Genomic DNA, 18,322 nt, shown 5'->3' on the forward strand with positions numbered 1-18,322 from the left:
GTGGCCGTGCCCCGAATCAGACAGAAAGCCCTTGTTGTCAAACTCAGAGCAAAGACGGATCACATGTTGGCGTAATGTGGTTCATTTAAGACTTACTTGTGTAAAATGATTATGAATTAGGTTTATAAAGGATTAAACTGTTGTTTATTTTCTCCTTTAAGATGCAATGAATTTGTGCGTGTGGATTTGTGTGTGCGATTGTGACCTACTGACCTTGACTTCCCCAGCAGGGCACCGCATGCACTATTGACCAAACGATGGAGGAGATGAGAAACCCTGATTGGAGAGGAGCTCTTGCCTTGAAAACACAAGCACACATGCTTCAGGCAATGAGGTTATCGGAGGTCACGCTCTATTGTGAAGTATGTGCGAGGAGTTCACTCCCTCTCTAACCTGATCTGAGGCAGCTTGACCTCAGAAACATGCCGTCCACTGATGAATCTCTCAGATCAATCATAACAGCAGCACTGCGTGACTCTCGTTCAGATGTAAAGTCATGGGTTATGAGATATAACTGTGCCTGGAGTGTGTGTCTGTGCGTACTTGTGATTATGATGCTGTGGCAGAGATATGGGGTCAGGTTGTTTAATCTATATTACGTCACATTTATTGAACTCTTGTGTTAAACCCTTAAATGGCTTTGTATCCTGAGGGAGATAGATATTGGAGAGCCTGGGGGAGGAACAGTGAGTGAGACAGAAATAATATAGTCTGGTATCAAAACTCAATTTTTATCTAAATATAAATGGTAAGATAAAAACTATACAATTTTCAACAAAAAAGCTGTGTTTTGATATGATAGTAGCAAATAATTGTTATGGTATTATGTGAATAAACAATGGCAAAACAAAAACATCTGCCTTTACATTAAATAATGGAATGCTAATTTGAAGACAATAAATTAAAGACATTATATATCTTGCAGTCTGTGCCAGAGCCAATCAAGAATCAAAGATCATCATTACTGTCATCTTACTCACCACATACTCTTTTCATACACTGTCATATACCTTCAGAAGACTTGAAATATACTGTCTTTTTGGAGCTTGACAAGACCATGGTAAACATAAAATGCAATTGTACGGAAAAGCAGCATGGGTGTTCTGCTAAACTTAAAAAAACATACTTGGTTTGGCTGACATGGAGAGAGGAAGACAGAACTATTGTGAACTATTGTGTAAATGTAGAAATGTTCTTTTCTTTGTTGCACAGTTAAGTAGAAATAAAAACAGTTTATTTCAAAACCATGGTCATTTTAAATATTGTCATATGCAGTAAACAAATTACCTACAGTAACACACATTGCAAAAATACAAAAATAATGTAATTTACTCAGTGAAACTTAAATGCTTGGTTAAAATTGTACTCTCAAAAGAGAAATCTATGTAAATAATCCTAAAGCATGCACAATCTCATGTACAAATAATATAATATAAATATTTACATACATTCAACATGAACGCAATTTTATTCTTAGTTAAAATTAAAGCGTCCCCATTCCAGACATTTTTAGACTGGAAAAATCTTTGTTTTGAACACTGTTTATAGATTTACAGGAATATAATTTTAGTATACCATTTCTTTCCCAAAGGGGCTTTAACAAAACTAATAGATTTTTACGTATTTTCAAGATCAGACAAAATGACTTGTGTTCAAGTGGGCATTTTTGCAAATAGTCTCCGTTTCAGTTTTTTAAGGGACTGGTCCAAACAAACAAAAAAAAGATTAATGTGTCATTTCACTGATATTTCTGAAAGATTTTTTGCTTGACTGGTCAAGAAATTATTAATATCTGTCTTTGTATTTGGTTTAGGTTTCATTTAATCCACATCCAGAGGCTCCAAGGGCATTGTGACCCGTCTAACCTCACACTCGATTCCAGGCCTCATTGGTGCCTCTAGTGGTGGCGTCGGTTCCTGCTCTTGCGGAGCTCTTGAACATGCTTCCATTTGCCCTTCTGTTTTTGCTTCTTCTCTTTGTGCCAGAGCGTTTCGCAGTACTCATCCAGAGAGCGCACAGGAACACTCATCATGCGCAAGTAGTCCTTATAGCGCTGACGGGGTTCGATCACAGGCGGATTATCTGATGATTCCTGTGTTGCAGGTTGGTGTGCTTGGATCTGTCCGTGGTCCAGGACGTGAAGAGAGAGGTGGAGGAGGGTACTGGTGAAGCTGTGCTCCTGGGAGGTGCAGAAGTATGAACCTGCATCGCTATGCTGGAGCAAACGAATCAGCAAACCTCGCTCGGTTATCAGCACACGCTCATCCGGTTTGATCTGCAACAAATACACAGAATTACTGATTCTTTCATAAAAATCAACCATATCAACAAATACTTTCTTGGACACACACAACAGCTTATTCACAGCCAAGCAGTGATTTTATGTGTCACTTGCTGGGTTTATTCTCATAAATCATTCTACCCAGGATCCCACAGCGAGACTCCTTCAAGGTCAGAGATCAGTCTTTAACCTCCGTGCTCCATTTCCTGCTGACCTCACATTACACCATCTGATTGATCATTAGATACTAATTAGACAAATTAGACAAGTTGACCACATGTTAATGCTACTGAGGGAGAAATACCAAAGAAAAAGGGGGCAGAGTAGTGTTATGCCCTTGGTCTTGTGATTTCAGCGTGCTTGCATGATCTATTGCACTAATCTATATCCAAGGTTCCATCTTTCTGGTGACCTCTGACATGTTTGTGAAATCTGGTTAATTCATATGAATAATACAAATATATATTCATCATTTTGATTCACTTGATTCATCATGCAAAAAGTCCTTGTGTGTTTTTTTTTTGTTTGTTTTTTTTGTACTGTAGCTTTTGTAGCTTTGTAGCTTACTTAGAGTGAATATATATATATATATATATATATATATATATATATATATATATGTATATATATATATATATATATATATATATATATATATATGATAAACCTATAATAATGATTTATATCTGGAAGTATCTGGACTATATCTATATCTGGACTATATAAGTATCTAGCTAAGCCTCAGGCTGTGAGTAGCGTGAAGCTGACAATTTGTTGTCATAACAAGCAAAACAAAATTGACCATGGATGATTCAAAATGAGAAATTTTCAAAGTAATGTTTGTAAAAACAGCAATGTTCTATATCCATCTGTGACTTTAACCACACATCTATCCATGCAACATTATTCAGTAAGAGGCATTCAGATTTAGTTTTAAATCATAATGGGCCAAAGTTATATAGTTTAGTTTTAAAGGCTGCTGATGTCACAATCTTTATGATTTAGTATAAATAAAGCATATTTACATTGGATTATGCATATTTATTATAAATGTAGGTTATAGGCTGCTCTCAAGCAAAGACAGATCTTTTTTTACAGATTTCGATTTAGTCAAATGAATCAGTTTTGCTGAATCATTTAAAATAACTGATTCAAAATATTGATAAACCAGTAATCTCCACCATTTTAAATCACACTAATATTTTCTAATATTTTTCTATCTTTAAATATCAGTTTTCCATCTCTTCATCTCCCTTCCCTTCTGTTCCAGACTGCTTATTCTATTTCACTCTTTAAAAAAATTCTGTTATCTGTGTTTCTGAGCCTGCTGATTTCTCCTGCTAGTCACACTGTTGTCGTGGACTAAATCAATACAGCTGTGCAGTACGAAGAGGAGGGAAAGAAAGCATACTGAATCCCTGTAAAAACACACCAACAGCTTACCGATGCATTGTCTTATGCTTATCTATCTGCCATCTAAAGGACGCTTCAAGGAAATGCAATAGCCATAATTTCACTGAACAACTCTTTATATATTTGCACTTTAAATTTGGAGTGTGACTTTGATACCTGTGATACCTAAGTGATACCTTGCAGAAACGTGTCAGGAATTAGAGGAAATTGGGCAGTTTCGCACTTTCTGCAGCACCTGTGACAGCTGGAACTAAAACATAAAGGCTAAGGGCACATGAGTGTCAAGATGAAATGCGTGTGTATGACTTGGAGATGTTCTGGTGAGTGGGTGTGTTTTAAGTGTATGTGTGTGTCTATGTTTCGTATCTCGACAGTATATCACGGCGTGTAACTCCCACTGAAGGTTTTACTGGAGGGCAGGAGGAAACTGGCCTCTGATCACAGACACAGGTTTAAGTGCAGCATCAGTCTCAGTGCCGGGTCAAAGGCATTAAAACCATGATATGAGGCCTCTGTCTGTCTGCGGCCCCTCCAGATACCGCTGGGTCTGGCTGTGGGTTTTGAGAAAAAGAGAGAAGGTCTGGAACCTTCAACACAGGATCTGAAGCACATCTCAAATACGAGCTGGCCTGCCGGTGACCCACAGTCCTGTGGGAAATTATATTTAGTTGTAAAAAAAGGGTAGTGAAGAGTGTGGAAAAAATGGGTAGAGGGATGGAGGGAAAAAGAGGGAGAGAAGGCATGAAGGAGCGAGAACAGCCTGTTTAAAAATGGTAGTCATTAACAGGTTCTTATTCAGATTTAAAATAATACTGGCAAGATATTCAAGACGTTTGGTTCTGTTAATAGTTCCAGAATCTCAGCCTGTCATAATAAAATATGATGCATACTTAATCGTTTTAAACTTTAAACTAAAACTTTGCTGTTGTCATGTCAGCCCTGCATCATTTGGATTTTATTAGCATACAGTACAAAAAAACAATTGTAAAACAATTAAACAATTGGAAAACATTTAAATTTAATTAGTTGAACATGGTTCAAATATGGCTAGATGAAGCAAGATTCATTTAGTTAAAATGTATGAGATTGGTTTGCATAATAATTTTGATTTATTGATGATAAATATATAAACATAGTTAAATCATATTTAATACCCATTCAGGGTATTAGTACTATGATTTGAGTCAAGTCAAGTCACCTTTATTCATATAGCACTTTTAACAACACTGATTGTCAGGACAACAGTAAACACTAAATTTTCAGTTAAACTTACTTTTTCTTGCTTCATTTATTAAATTAAAATACATAAATCTTAAGACAGGCCTAATTTTTTTAGAGTGTATCACCTTTTAATGCCTTTAGAATTTTTTTTTTTTTTTTTACAACAAAATCAATCAAAGTAAGTATAGGCATTTTTTAAGAATTACACAAGTTTATTGTTTTTATAGAATTGTTAAAGAGCTCAAATCAGAACTAGAACCAGAATAAATAAATTCTTTACAGTTCCCATCCCATAGTGTTCTCATCTATGTGGGATATGAATGGTCCATTCTGTTATTGCAACCAGATATCAGTTTACTCTGATTCGATAAACATTCACACAAACCCCCAAGTGCGGTTTTCTCTTCTATCATTCATTGTTGTCTTTTACGAGGTGAAAGTGTGGGCTGATATTTTAAGATTGCACCACATGTGTGAGATTGTGCGTGTGTGGCAGGTGTTTTGGGCAGCTGTGTGGTAGGGAGTCGTTCTGAGCTGTGGGAAAGACAAGACAAAGAAAAGAGGAGAAGAAAAGCAGGAAGGGAAACTAAAACAAAACAAATGCATCATAGCAGGAGTAATGTTTACTTGAAACGAGGGGCAGCAGGATATTTCTAAAAACAGCAAACGGCATGTTTTTTTCTCGAATTGCATCTACCCTGTGACATTTGTGCTGAGATTTGACCTTCTGGTGTCATGCCTTCCCAAACGTATCTTCAAATCAATTCTCTCTCTCACACACACACACAGACACACACTCCTGTTGGGACTAATTGTTGTGGTGATGGATCAATAAAAGAATATGCTGATCTACCACTCCATCTATTCATCAAAGCTAGTAAAGACAAGAGACACCCAAGACACAAGGTTAAAATGACCTCTGCATCCGCACTATGACCTTTCCACTTCACACATAGCTCCATTACTACTCACTTGAAAGGACTGCTTTTCACAAATGCTGCATAAATCTGTTTCAGAAGATAGCATAAATAAACTCCCTCAGGCAGTTTAAAGGGACAAAGATATCTGAAAGACGAAAGTATTTGTATGTGTTTCTAAAGTAAGATATGCATGTCACCCAGGTGCGTGACTCCCAGTCGACAGCAGTGAAGATGAGAGGAGATGAGATTAAATGCGTAGGTGTAAAATACTGAATAAGAGAGATGAATCCACAAGAGAAGGTCATTTCTTGACAGCACTGTTGTGTTCTGTATCTCTGTTTGTGTTCCCTCAGTTTCTAAGCCTCGGGCCATTTTCACGATTACCAATAGAACTGTTCCAGTTTCTATATGTTATTACAGTTTCTCTGTTATAACACATTGTTAAGTAAGACGATCTTCAGAATTAGTAACACATTTATTTTTCCTTAGCATCAGGGTGTTTAGAGTTAATGTAAATCAGCTTCTAGAGTGTATCCAATCATAAAAAGCCTACTGTGTGATATTGAAAAGATATTGTTATGAAAGAGAAACTATGACTGGAATATGCCCAGGCTATACTTTATATATTTATGCTAAGTGATGTTTAAAACACTGCATAACAAAACAGCAATTTTTTTTTTAAATGTATTGTATGGTAAAACCATTCCTTTAGTGAATTTGTATTGGTTTTGTTAATATTGTTCATGTAAACAAAATAATTGATCAAATAATTTTTGCCAACTATTTTTACTCTTTACATCCGATCTAAAGTGAAATGTATCAATTATAAATACTTATAAAATATTTACATTTGTAGTGTAACTAACTACTTACTAACTGACCAAAACAAAAAAGAAGAAATATAGAGAGAGCTAGGAAAGTGAGTTACAAAAACACACACACACACACACACACACAAAGGCACAGACTGAGTCAGTTGTGTGTTGATTTTACCTCTTGACGGTGGTCTGCTCCTGGCTTCAGTATGAACCAGCGAATCAAGGCCTGCTGGGATTTTGAAACACACTCAAGAAAAGAGGAGTTACTCTCTACTCCATACAACACCTTCTCCTCGAAATTCCTCCCTAACACCACCAAAGAGAGAGAGAGAGAGAGAGAGAGAGAGAGAGAGAGTGATCAGCATATCAGAAAGACAGTTAAGGTATTTTTTAGGTTAGTTTTGAGATCCATTAGGTGAGCCCCACAGGACAATGCAACCTCTTAAAACAAAACAGAGCTTTTAGTGCTTTTATGCTCCATATGCGCACAAGCACACACATATGCCTCCTTACCATCCTCTGTGTCCCAGCAATGCCTGGATGGGTCTCCATGTTTGATATCCTGCCTTCTGGCCCTCCTGTAAACACAAGTAAAAAGGTTTTTTTAAGAGTCAGATTCATTTTGATCACATTTAAGACAACAAAAATATTTAAAGAGCTGCTGATCAAATTAAGGCAAATACAGCTTGAGTTTTTAATATTGTTCAAAATCCATTCATTAACGTTCAAACATAACTGATCAGTATAACATTTTCAGACACAGAATTTGTAAAATGGATATGCATTCTTCTTGTTATGCCAAGCTATAAAATGTTTTATTGGGTAGAAATTGTGTGAAAAATATTTTGAAAATCCTTAGAGAAAATCACAACAACAAGTCTTGGGGTCTATGAATATTGTTGTAGATAATGGAGCCAAAAAGGTTGAGAACCACTATATAAATCAATTATAAATCCAAAATAGCAATAGCAATTAAAACTAAGATACAAACTGGCTGATCTAAAGTTTAATCTTCAGAACAAGAAATTTTTCTTAAAATATCATTAGCTCTTTCTGTAGTACAACAAACTTCATGAATCTTAAATGAAGCCACAAAGCGTATTTCAAACAGAGCCATCTGACAGCCAAATAATCTAAAAAAAAAAAAAAAAAATTCCTCTCTCTGTGTGTCTTGCTCGCTCGCTCTCTCTGCAGGACTGACATGGCCTCCTTGTATCAGTGGCAGACCAGAGAGCCAGGGAGAGAAAGGGCAAGAAAACTTCTCTGGCAGCTCACATACATCATCTCAACAACAAAGCAACATTAATCAATTTGCCTGTCCAGTCCATTCCCACTACACCCTATGGCACAAAAAAAATCAAATATTTATCATTTTCTTCTCTGTGCTGAACTCCAGGAAACAACTCACCCTGGAGAAGTAGGTCAGAAAGAGGGCACCACAAAACCCCCTCTCTCTCTTAACTTTCTGCTATCCCAAAAACCTCAGAGCACCAAACTGCAAACAGTGCACATCTCTGGGATATTCTAGGACACATGTGGCTTTGCGTTTTTGTGTGTGCCGATAAGAAGACAGAACAGTTAAACAGAAGTGCTGACTCTGTGAATCAATGTCAAGGCTTTGCATCGACTCTATGGGACAATGGCTTTATCGGTTCATGTGTGTGTTACCTTTTGGAGGCTGGAATGTATCTGGAGCACTGGGTGCCATCCCAAGCGCAGTAGGGGTCTCTAGCCAGGCAGCATTCTGCACAGCCCTGCCCATAAATATGGCACCTGTGAAGGGACACCTGCACCAACCCGTCGCTTCCTCCAACAAACAGCTGCTGCTGCACACACACACACATAAACAAAGTACTAAACCAGGTGCAATGACAAAAAAAGTGCTTACAGGAGCAACCTCTCTCAGTATAATTTGTCTTTTTGGTCCAACAAACTCTTAAAATAAGCATGTGTACATGTGACTCAGAGAAATAAGCAAACAACATTTACAATAAAAGTTGTGGTGCTATTGCTTTTCTCTCAGCATGAGTCTGAAAAAAATCAGGGGGTCACAGCAGAGCTTCACATAAAATACCCTTGTAAAAGCAAATGCTGTTCAGGAACTTATTTGAAACCATTTAATGGTTTAAAGTGGTAGTATTCACCGTAGCGAAATAAAGGCAGATGTAAAATGTTGATTAGATAATGAGACAAAGTATCCAACCAACCTCTGTATTAGCCATAATAGTATCCTCTGCTATTAAAAAGAAAAAGCCTTAAAATAATTATTGTTGTAAGAATTGGTCAAGTGGCCCGCTGATGTAACCATAAGGTTCTATCTCTATGAAGTAGAAAGGAGGACAAAAGATTTTTGGGTGAACTGCAAACTTAACCATGAACTCCTAAAGATAATAAGAGATAATTGGACTAATAGGAGTGTAAAGAAAAAATGAAAGGAATGGCCAAAAAGGAGAAAACAGACTGGAGAAACAGACTTATCTGTGAGACTCTGATAAAACAGCACAAACAATGGAGACCATAACACATCTGTTATGAGACTATGCTTGAGTTTGATTTTCTTAAACAGTCCTGCAGAATGTCTAAAACAGCTGGCTGGTGAACGCTGACAGTCATTTCTTGAGGAAATCATTCATGAAATTCTAAATTTTCTTTCTTGAGTTCCCAAGCTAAATATTTCATTACAAGAACCAAGTTTGAACCTCTATTCTCACCTGCTTTGAGGAGATTTCCATGTTGAGGATGGGCGAGGGATTCTGGATAAATAAATACACGAATATTGTTAGAAGGTGAACTTTTTGTTTATTAGTGTTTGTTTATTGTTTTTATTAGTGTGTTGTTGTTGGTTATTCATCCTCTTTGCAACATTTACCTTAAACACCTGAAGCTCCTCTAAGATGATGTCCTCTGTGGACCAGTTTTCTTGAGTGATGCTGACAACCTTCAAAACTGAGCCCATATCTGTACAAACACACAAGTGAACATTTCTGTACTTTAAGCTGTACTGCCATCTGCTGGTTGTTTAACAAAAAAAAAAAAACTTGTCGTTTTACAGGAAAATACTATTTCAGTTCTTCTACTTCTAAACTTCAAGTTTAATTCAGTTTGTTATGTGTACTAATTTGTGACATTTCCAAGCAATTTCTAAATGTGAAAAATATTCTACAACAGTATTTTTTTCAGTGTACACGGTTAAAAGTGTATCAGACCTTTACTGCATTTTGGACACCACAGTTAACATGCAAAATGCTGCTTTGTAGCCACTTCACTTGATCATTAAAGCTTTTTAAAATACTAAAATAAAATATGCATCTTATTTTCTTACTTGGTGCAAAATGCAACATTATATCTAATTGTTACATATCACTAGTAACATTTGTGTTGTATTTTTTTTACCTGTGCCCAAGAACATAACAGCATACTGTCCATCCTCAGCTGCTACGCGGTCCACTACAATCTGAGTAAGCCGATACTCCGTATTAATACGAGTGAAAATTGGCCGGCCCGTCATTGGGTGCACAGAGTGGTACATTAACGGGTGCAGCCGTATAAAACTGATGACTTCATCTGGAAAGTCTTTAGTCGTTTTTATATGAGGATCATATGTCCGACTGGGGCACTGCGAAAGAAAGATAAGATTTACAGTTATACATTTTTAAATTAAAACGGCAAAAAATCCTGGAAGTAATTACAAATATGCATGAAATGAAGTAATTTAACTGCCTTTGGCATTATAATAAAATATGTATTTGTGTAAACCAGGAACCTCCATTCATGCTCCAGTAGGGCCAGGGTCCTTCAGATGCTTGGGAGTTTTTGGTGAGTCTGAGACCTTTACTAGCTGGTTCAAGTGTGTTTAATTAGTTAAACTCTGCAGCACAGATGTGTTTGGACACCACTGGTGTAAACATTATTTTTAATCACTGTATATAAAGTGTTAGCTATATATAGTGTCATGTCTCCCTCTAGTGGTAATGTATAAAACTCCTCACTCAAAGTGTCAGTGACTAAAAGTGAGATAAAAACCAGCCCTAATAGACTGTTACTAACAGTGCCTGGTCTTGGGTAGGGGATTCTGCCTTCATATTCCACCCAGCGATGGTCCGGTCCCTCTTTATGAGCATACGGTCCATTAAACACAGCACGGATGTCTTCCATGTTGTAGACACATACCGCTGATCCTTTAAAGATAGAACTTTGAAAACAAAACAACTTGAATACCACAGTAAAAGAAAGGGCATTACAAGTGGCCAAATATAGAAATATATAATCAAATCAAATATATTTCAAATCATTTTATACCAAATCAACATTTCACAATGGATTTCAAACTACGGTACTCAGACAAAAAGCAATGAAATATTGACATGCTCACTGTAGGAGCTGTCTCACCTGGTGGTGGTGAACACTCCGTACACCAGTGGATTTCTTTCATCTCTGCTAGGGAGGAGAAAGATGTCCTCTGTAACACACACACAAACACAATAAATCAAAAAATCAAAATGAACATATTTTTAAATGCTAAGAAGTATAATAAAACTGAAATATGTTTTTGTGAGAGGGGGCAGGAACAGAAAACATATCACTCACGGAGCTCATCAAAGTGCGTGTCCACTCCATCTGGTCCAGGAATGGAGCACACAAGTCTTGCTTTGAGGAATGTCGTCCACTTGTTGGTAAGACTTCTCAAACCTCCAACATCATTCTGTATGAGCAAAGAGAGTCTCATAATTCTATCATGCGGAAAGCATGTTTATCATTTAAATCCTAATTTTCTTAGTCTTTATAATAATTGACAAACCAGCATTTGCTTCTGATTAGAGCAGCTTATCTAATTAACCATGAGACTACAAAAAGACCACAAACCTCTCAGTTATACACAGACTTCAGAGGTACACAAACTCGCACACAAGAGAGACAAAGAAAGAGTTTAAGAAATTGAGAAGAGCGAGTGAGGGAGTTTATAATGGGAATATAACGGCCCTCTTTGTGAATTCTTCAAGTGCAGGTTTATGTCTTTAGATTCACAATAGAGCACTGAGAGGTCTTAGAATGAGATGACATGCTGAGAACACTTAAATGAATCTCCTCATTATAGCCAGAAGGGTTTAATCAAAGGATTGCGATGATTTCACCTACACCCACTTAGAGCAACATACATATTCCTCCTCTGTAATTATCCTTGTTGAATAACACACACACTTGAGAAAAAGGGAGGGGGGAGATCCTAAAAGAGGTTTAGGAGTGGTGTTATCCAAATTCTTTAATCTTCAAAGATGCCCTCTCTAGTGTTAGGCCAGTTATCCAGTGAGGAATCTGGCCTCGGATAGCTTTACAGCTCACTCCTAAAGCTATAAAAACCCACCCACTTCAGCCCAAGAATTTTGCAATAGAGCTTGGAATTTTTATAGCATACAGTCTGGGAGGATGAGCCTACAGCATTAAGGAAACTGCTTTAAATCATTGAGTTTTTATTAATTGCAGGCCGACAGGTGACTTGCATGGACAATTACTTCAAATGAATACAGAGCTCTATTCAACATTTGAATTTCAACATTCTACATTGAAATATTTTTGCATATCAGTAACTATTTTCAACATGCAGTTTAAACTGTATAATTTCTATATTAAAATCATTTAAAAGTTTGGGGTCAGAAAGACTTATTGTTTCTGTGAGAGAACTTTTATGTTCACCAAGGTTGCATTTATTTGATGGAAAATACAGTAAAAACAAAAAGAGTAACACTGTGAAATCTTATTACAATTTAAACACTTCTTAATATCTTAATATATTTAAAATATATATATATTTCTGTGATGCAAAGCTGAATTTTCAGCAGCCATCACTCTAGTCATCAGTGTCAAATAAAATAAAATAAAATCTTACTCACCCCAAATTGTACTGAAATGAAGTTAAATAGATATGACTTACAACTTATTGCCTGGTTGCTCCTCGTCTTGATTTGATATTCTTCCTACAGTATAGTGCAAGTTTCTTTATTTGCACATCATAAACTGAATTTATAATTGTGGTGGTTTTTTACCCCGTGCCTGAATCCAGTAATTTATGGCTAAATACTGCTACAATTTGAATGGTAGTGTACATATATCAGTGCTGTTTTATGTCTCTTGTATCACTCATGGTCATATTACTATGTGGTTTCTTTCTTTTTAATAAATATTATAATGCATAGTTAAACTATACATTAGTTTCTTCAAAAAAAAAAATCTACAGCTGTCTTTCCATGTGTTTTTGTTTAAAATGCATGCCATTTGTTTATTGCATTGATTATCAATGTGTACATGTTGAGGGTTATACAAGTTCAAAACAAGATTAAATGTAGCTAATAATATTAAATTAAACTGAAGGTTTTTATGAGTAATCGCCACCCAGGATCACAAATGGCTAAATTACTTCCATCTTCTGTGTGCTTTGATGACAGCCTTGTGGAAGAGACCTTTGTGAAGGGAATCAATTAATCACTTTCTTTAGGGAGCGACCTTGTGAATGGAGTTCATTTCCCACAGTGTTTTTCATGGATGTAAAAATGATGCATTTGCGGTCAGTGTGATGTTTGAACTGTTGTACCCCATAGTTTATCTTGACTTCAGATGAATTCAAATCTGACTTATTTATGGATGGTTTCTGTGTAATGCCCCCAGCCTTCATAGTGAACTGTGGTTAAGGGATGGGCAGAACACAATGTGTTAACATGGAGTCACTTAACACACTTAGCACACTTATTTCGCTATGCAAGGCCCTTCCACTGTCATCATTAACAATGACTTTAGCAGCAATTACATGGCCAGACCTCTGCTATGATTTACCCTGCCTGACAACAGTGGTTTGGTCCGCTTTCAGCAGATCACATCAAGGGGAATGTACCAGGAAGCCTCCCGTCCCAGGGGATGCACATTTAATCTTATGGGCTAAGGAAGGATCAGAGAAATGAGGTGAGATCCTCTCTGATCAGGCAGCGTGAGGCCAGGTCTTACCCTGCAGATTCGGGCGACACGAGACAGCACGTTCTTGTCCGTAGTTCTCCCATCACGGGATGCCTCACGGAAAAAGAAGTAAATCTTGTCATCATCAGGGTTGTAGGTGTCTGCGATGGGATGGGCAGAAATAAACTTGCCCTCTGTTGGGACAAAAGAGAAAAAAGCTGGTCAGCGTTATTATGGTCAATTGGTCATTTATTTGTGATACCAATCCTTTATTACTTTATAAGACTCACAAGAAAGTGTGGAGGCCTATTAAAGGAGCTAAGACACTCACTGTTTGTTTATTTGAGTATCAAGTCAAAACTGTATCCTACTGTTTAGTGTAAATGCTAGGCATTTCCTTTTAGACTCACAGCAGACTGTTAATGGGTGTTTAGGAATGGAAATAGACTTGTGTGGGTTTAAACGCCATTAAATTTCATCAGCCACTAGAAGAGCTCTAACATTAAGGAGGAAACCAAAGGTGGAAGAAATACAGTCATTAACTCAATGACTAGACAAAGACTGTATTATGCTGTACTCTGCAAATGACTCAAGATATTTAAGAGGTGGAAGTCCAAAGATAATATTTATGACCTTTTTGACACATTTATGAGTATATCTAAAAACTTTGAGTTATTTTTGCAATTTTGTACACTCTGGCAACTCTCACACACAATTTTATTTTCTATGCTGGGTGATTTGACTCATTAATTTGAATGAATTAAGGATCTTTTCTCCTAACCATGTGAGTTATATATCCTAGACACACAGGCAACACCTCAAATTCGGCATATTTAAATGCATATTTAAATTAAAACTTTTCCACAGACTGTGAGAATAAATCAGTTTGTGGTATCAGTGTATTAATGACTGTGCCTTTGCTATTTTCTGTGGTTCTGGTTTTTCCCATTCTGTCACTTATGTTATGTATGCGTGTTAGCAAGAGTGTGAGCAAATCAACATATCAAATCAAGTTTTTATATATACTACCATTTACAGGACACAAAAGTTTAGACTTCTTTTTTATTGTTTTTTATTGTAATATACTATTAAAGAATATACATTTTTACTGTATGATTTGATAAAATAATTGCAACCTTAGTGAACATAATTGATTTCTTTCAAAAACAAAAATGCAACATGTAAACCATCACTGCAAAATTCTCTTATTAAACTCACTCATTCAGAACTTTTCAAGGGCAATAAATTAAACCTAAAAACTAAACTAAACAGGTTATTTGTCATGTACTGAGTGCTGGTATGAGTGTATTGAAGTGGCCTTGTGTGGAGCACTGACCGTTGATCCAGTAGTCCTCCGAGATGTCAGTGCGAATGTACTGCTGGTCTGGGGGTGGGCCAAGAGAGCGGCTAAACGTGCTGTCCTTGCCCAGGAAATCAGACGCCGTGCCAGCATAGAGATACTGATCTGAAAACATAAAAAGGAGCATCTCACCGTAAACATAGAGCTGCGGTCAGTTGGGCGGTAAGCACGTTTACTACATCTGACCATCAAGTCATCAGCATCAGCATTCTCTTGTTCTCTTTTCCTCACACGTGCACTAAAAAAAAAACATTCATTGAATTTACTAATATTTTTAAGGTAAGTGGTTGCAATAAATGTATTTTAGCTGCATTTAAATAAACAAATTTAGTTGATTAACTTTCAACATTGTTTTATTTATGTAGCCAAAATAAATAGTTTGCAACCACTTAAAATGTAGTATAATTTTTTTACAGTGTGATATACAAGTCCAACTGAGGTCATACAATATGTTTCATAAATAAATTACTATCTCCATAATATCCATGACAGCTAAAATGGGTTAATGGATTATGTTTTTAGAATCACATAGTGATTTCTATCTGAGTTATCATTTGGTGTTTAGACCTCCACCCTACCTCACCCTTCTCTTTATGTATGTGGTTTGGAGCAAATCTCGATGATATCGGGGAGAGCGTGCTCTGTGTTGTCCTAGAGTTGTTCCCTGTTGATTATGGCTGTCCATGTAAATAAACAAACACACTCAACCACAGTGCTGAAGGAGGAGTTCAACCAAAAGTAAAAAATCTCATATGCAGTGTTTGGATTTTAACTTACATTTTTGACTTAAATTATAGATCATTACGCACACAATGCTGGATGACTTATGATAATCATTTTTTTTTTTTTTTTTTTTATTAGCTTTGTAAAGAGGATTTTTATAACTGAACACTCAGTTGCAAATAAAATACTTTATTTAATTAACCAAGAACTATTTTCAAAAACCTTGGTTGATTAAATAAAGTAGTTTATTTGCAAGTGAGTGTTTATATCCTCTTTACACTACTTTGATATCTTCCAACCTGCACCTTGCATGTGCTCGTTTACTTTATTAAGAAGCTTTTTTTTGGAGCTTGTCACAAAATGTTTTCATTGCATTATATTTCTTCAAAACGTTTGTGTTTCCTGCAAGTCAGTCTAAGAATGATGTGACAGTGAGTAAATGATGAAAATTTTCCCTTTAGAGTAAAATATATATTTTTTTTAACTGTTCAGGTCTTTTTATGAAGATTACATTATAGCTTCCAATTTCTGGTAGGAAGGAAGGATCTGTAATGACTAATGGCTGTAATTAATCAAACTTTGTTCAGCTGGTAAATATTCAGGCTTCAATACAACCCACAAAAATGAAGCACAGGAAAAAAAAGTAAAGTTTACAGCTGGTACTCTTGACAGGGTGTGACACTTCTCAGCTCTCCATTGAAAACATAAGGGTCGGTTTAACTTGAAGCCAAAAACTAATTTCTGACAGACAGTACAGAGGAACCAGGCTTTTCGTGGGAGAAAGCCGATCACATGCAAAGAGTAAAATGCTCTTTACATCAGGTTTGTGTTTTTGTTTTGTAAAAGATCGGTTAGAGGTTCACCTGTGAGTACTGAAGCAAAGGGCTGGTGTGGATCAAAAGGACATTTCAATCGGCCAGATTCCACAGTGTTGCTGTATAGGTGCAGCCAGCTGTCCTAATGATTACACAAAACACTCACCATTAATATTTACCATAAATGACTTAACACATTTTCAAGAATACCAGTGAATCAAACAAAAAACCTCAATATAATCTGTTTGGAAACAGTCAACTTAATTCCTTGCCTCTTTGTGACCTTTGACCTCTAAGAAAGCACAGGAGGGGTGGAACGCTCCAGTACCACAGGCGTAGACATGACTCCGGTTATAGCTGTGTAAAACTCGAATGAAATTAGCACATTCGGTCTGAGGTAGAGAGAGAAAGAGAGAGCATGTGAAGTGGCCTTAAAAACTATTTGGATATTTATAACATATTTAGTGTATCGATATCATTGTATCAGTCAGCAAACTATCTAACAAAGTGGTCTTTATCATGACATATATTATCAGTATACTTAAGTGTTTCACAAAAATAAGTTTGCAAGATTTCAGATGACAAAATAATCAATATTCTGTTTAAAAATACCTTGGTTGAGGGGACTGACAATACATTCACTAAAAATCATTTTGGGATGAAGAGATATAATATACACTACTGTTTAAAGGTTGGTAATAAAACATTTCTTATTATCCATGTTGAAAACAGTTGTGCAGCTTTATTTTTGTGGCGATCATGAAACATGCAATGACATGCAGTGGAAGTCTGAAGCAAATAGTTTACAGGTCTCTTTCACAAGACAGGATTGAGTTAGAGAGAACAGTCTGTTTATTGAAATGTTAATTCAACAAACATATATTTACATTTACATTACATTTAATCATTTAGCAGATGCTTTTATCCAGTGACTTACAAATTAGGAAAACTGAAGCAATCAAAACTAACAAAAGAGCAACAATATGTCAAATGACAAGTCCCGGTTAGCCTATGTAGCAAGGCATTTAAATACACACACACACACACACACACAAATAAATAAATACAAATAAATAGAATAGAAAAAAAATAAAAAGCTTATAGGGCTGGTAAGCAATTAAACATTTTTATCTAATTTATTACATGATGTGGTGATTAATCTAATTATTCGCACATCATATTTGGAGAAATTACTCCCAAAAGATAATTTAAAGTCATTGTTGTGTAAAGCATTAAACAGGCATTACAAAAAGTAGGTCCAGCAAGAAATATTTTGTTTGATATTAAAATATTACAATATAGCCTACTCTTTTGGACAATGTGAGTAAATGATGACAGAATTGTCATTTTTGGTTGGGTGAACTATAACTTTAGTAATTTATTTTCTTAATTTTATAATTATTACTATGAAAATATGAAATTATTTCTTTAATGAAATGATACTATAAATAATAAAATAAAACTGCCAGTAGGTGGTGGTAAATGTCTTAATGATTGAGTCATCAAGTCATTTATTCATTCATTAGATTCGTTCAAATGACTGATTCATTCAGGAGTGAAGTAAATGATTCTTTATGAATGGTTCATTGATGAACAGTTCTGCTTATGTATACAGTACAGACCAAAAGTATGGACACACCTTCTCATTCAAAGAGTTTTCTTTATTTTCATGACTATGAAAATTGTAGAGTCACACTGAAGGCATCAAGGGCTATTTGACCAAGAAAGAGAGTGATGGGGTGCTGCACCAGATGACCCGGCCTCCACAGTCACCGGACCTGAACCCAATCGAGATGGTGTTGGGGTGAGCTGGACCGCAGACAGAAGGC

At 36.2% G+C, this 18,322-nt stretch overlaps 1 protein-coding gene across 2 annotated transcripts in view; it reads right to left on the minus strand.

The window, feature by feature from the left end:
* Positions 1-1,673: 1,673 nt before the first annotated feature.
* The window catches only part of sema3d (sema domain, immunoglobulin domain (Ig), short basic domain, secreted, (semaphorin) 3D), a 40,221-nt gene continuing 23,572 nt past the window's right edge, over positions 1,674-18,322 (minus strand). The window contains exons 5-18 of one of the 2 annotated variants that reach the window (XM_059506792.1): positions 16,766-16,885; positions 16,542-16,635; positions 14,932-15,060; positions 13,647-13,789; positions 11,241-11,355; positions 11,043-11,112; positions 10,701-10,845; positions 10,047-10,269; positions 9,523-9,611; positions 9,365-9,406; positions 8,322-8,476; positions 7,167-7,231; positions 6,829-6,959; positions 1,674-2,275 (exon numbers count right to left, since the gene is read on the minus strand). In XM_059506792.1, the coding sequence (XP_059362775.1) occupies positions 1,898-2,275; positions 6,829-6,959; positions 7,167-7,231; positions 8,322-8,476; positions 9,365-9,406; positions 9,523-9,611; positions 10,047-10,269; positions 10,701-10,845; positions 11,043-11,112; positions 11,241-11,355; positions 13,647-13,789; positions 14,932-15,060; positions 16,542-16,635; positions 16,766-16,885 (1,899 nt within the window). In that variant the 3' untranslated portion in view covers positions 1,674-1,897. Of the gene's footprint in view, positions 2,276-6,828; positions 6,960-7,166; positions 7,232-8,321; positions 8,480-9,364; positions 9,407-9,522; positions 9,612-10,046; positions 10,270-10,700; positions 10,846-11,042; positions 11,113-11,240; positions 11,356-13,646; positions 13,790-14,931; positions 15,061-16,541; positions 16,636-16,765; positions 16,886-18,322 lie in introns of both variants that reach the window. The other variant, XM_059506791.1, reaches the window with a different exon arrangement.

Source organism: Carassius carassius, chromosome 23 (genome assembly GCF_963082965.1).
Source record: "Carassius carassius chromosome 23, fCarCar2.1, whole genome shotgun sequence".
Classification (NCBI taxonomy): domain Eukaryota; kingdom Metazoa; phylum Chordata; class Actinopteri; order Cypriniformes; family Cyprinidae; genus Carassius; species Carassius carassius.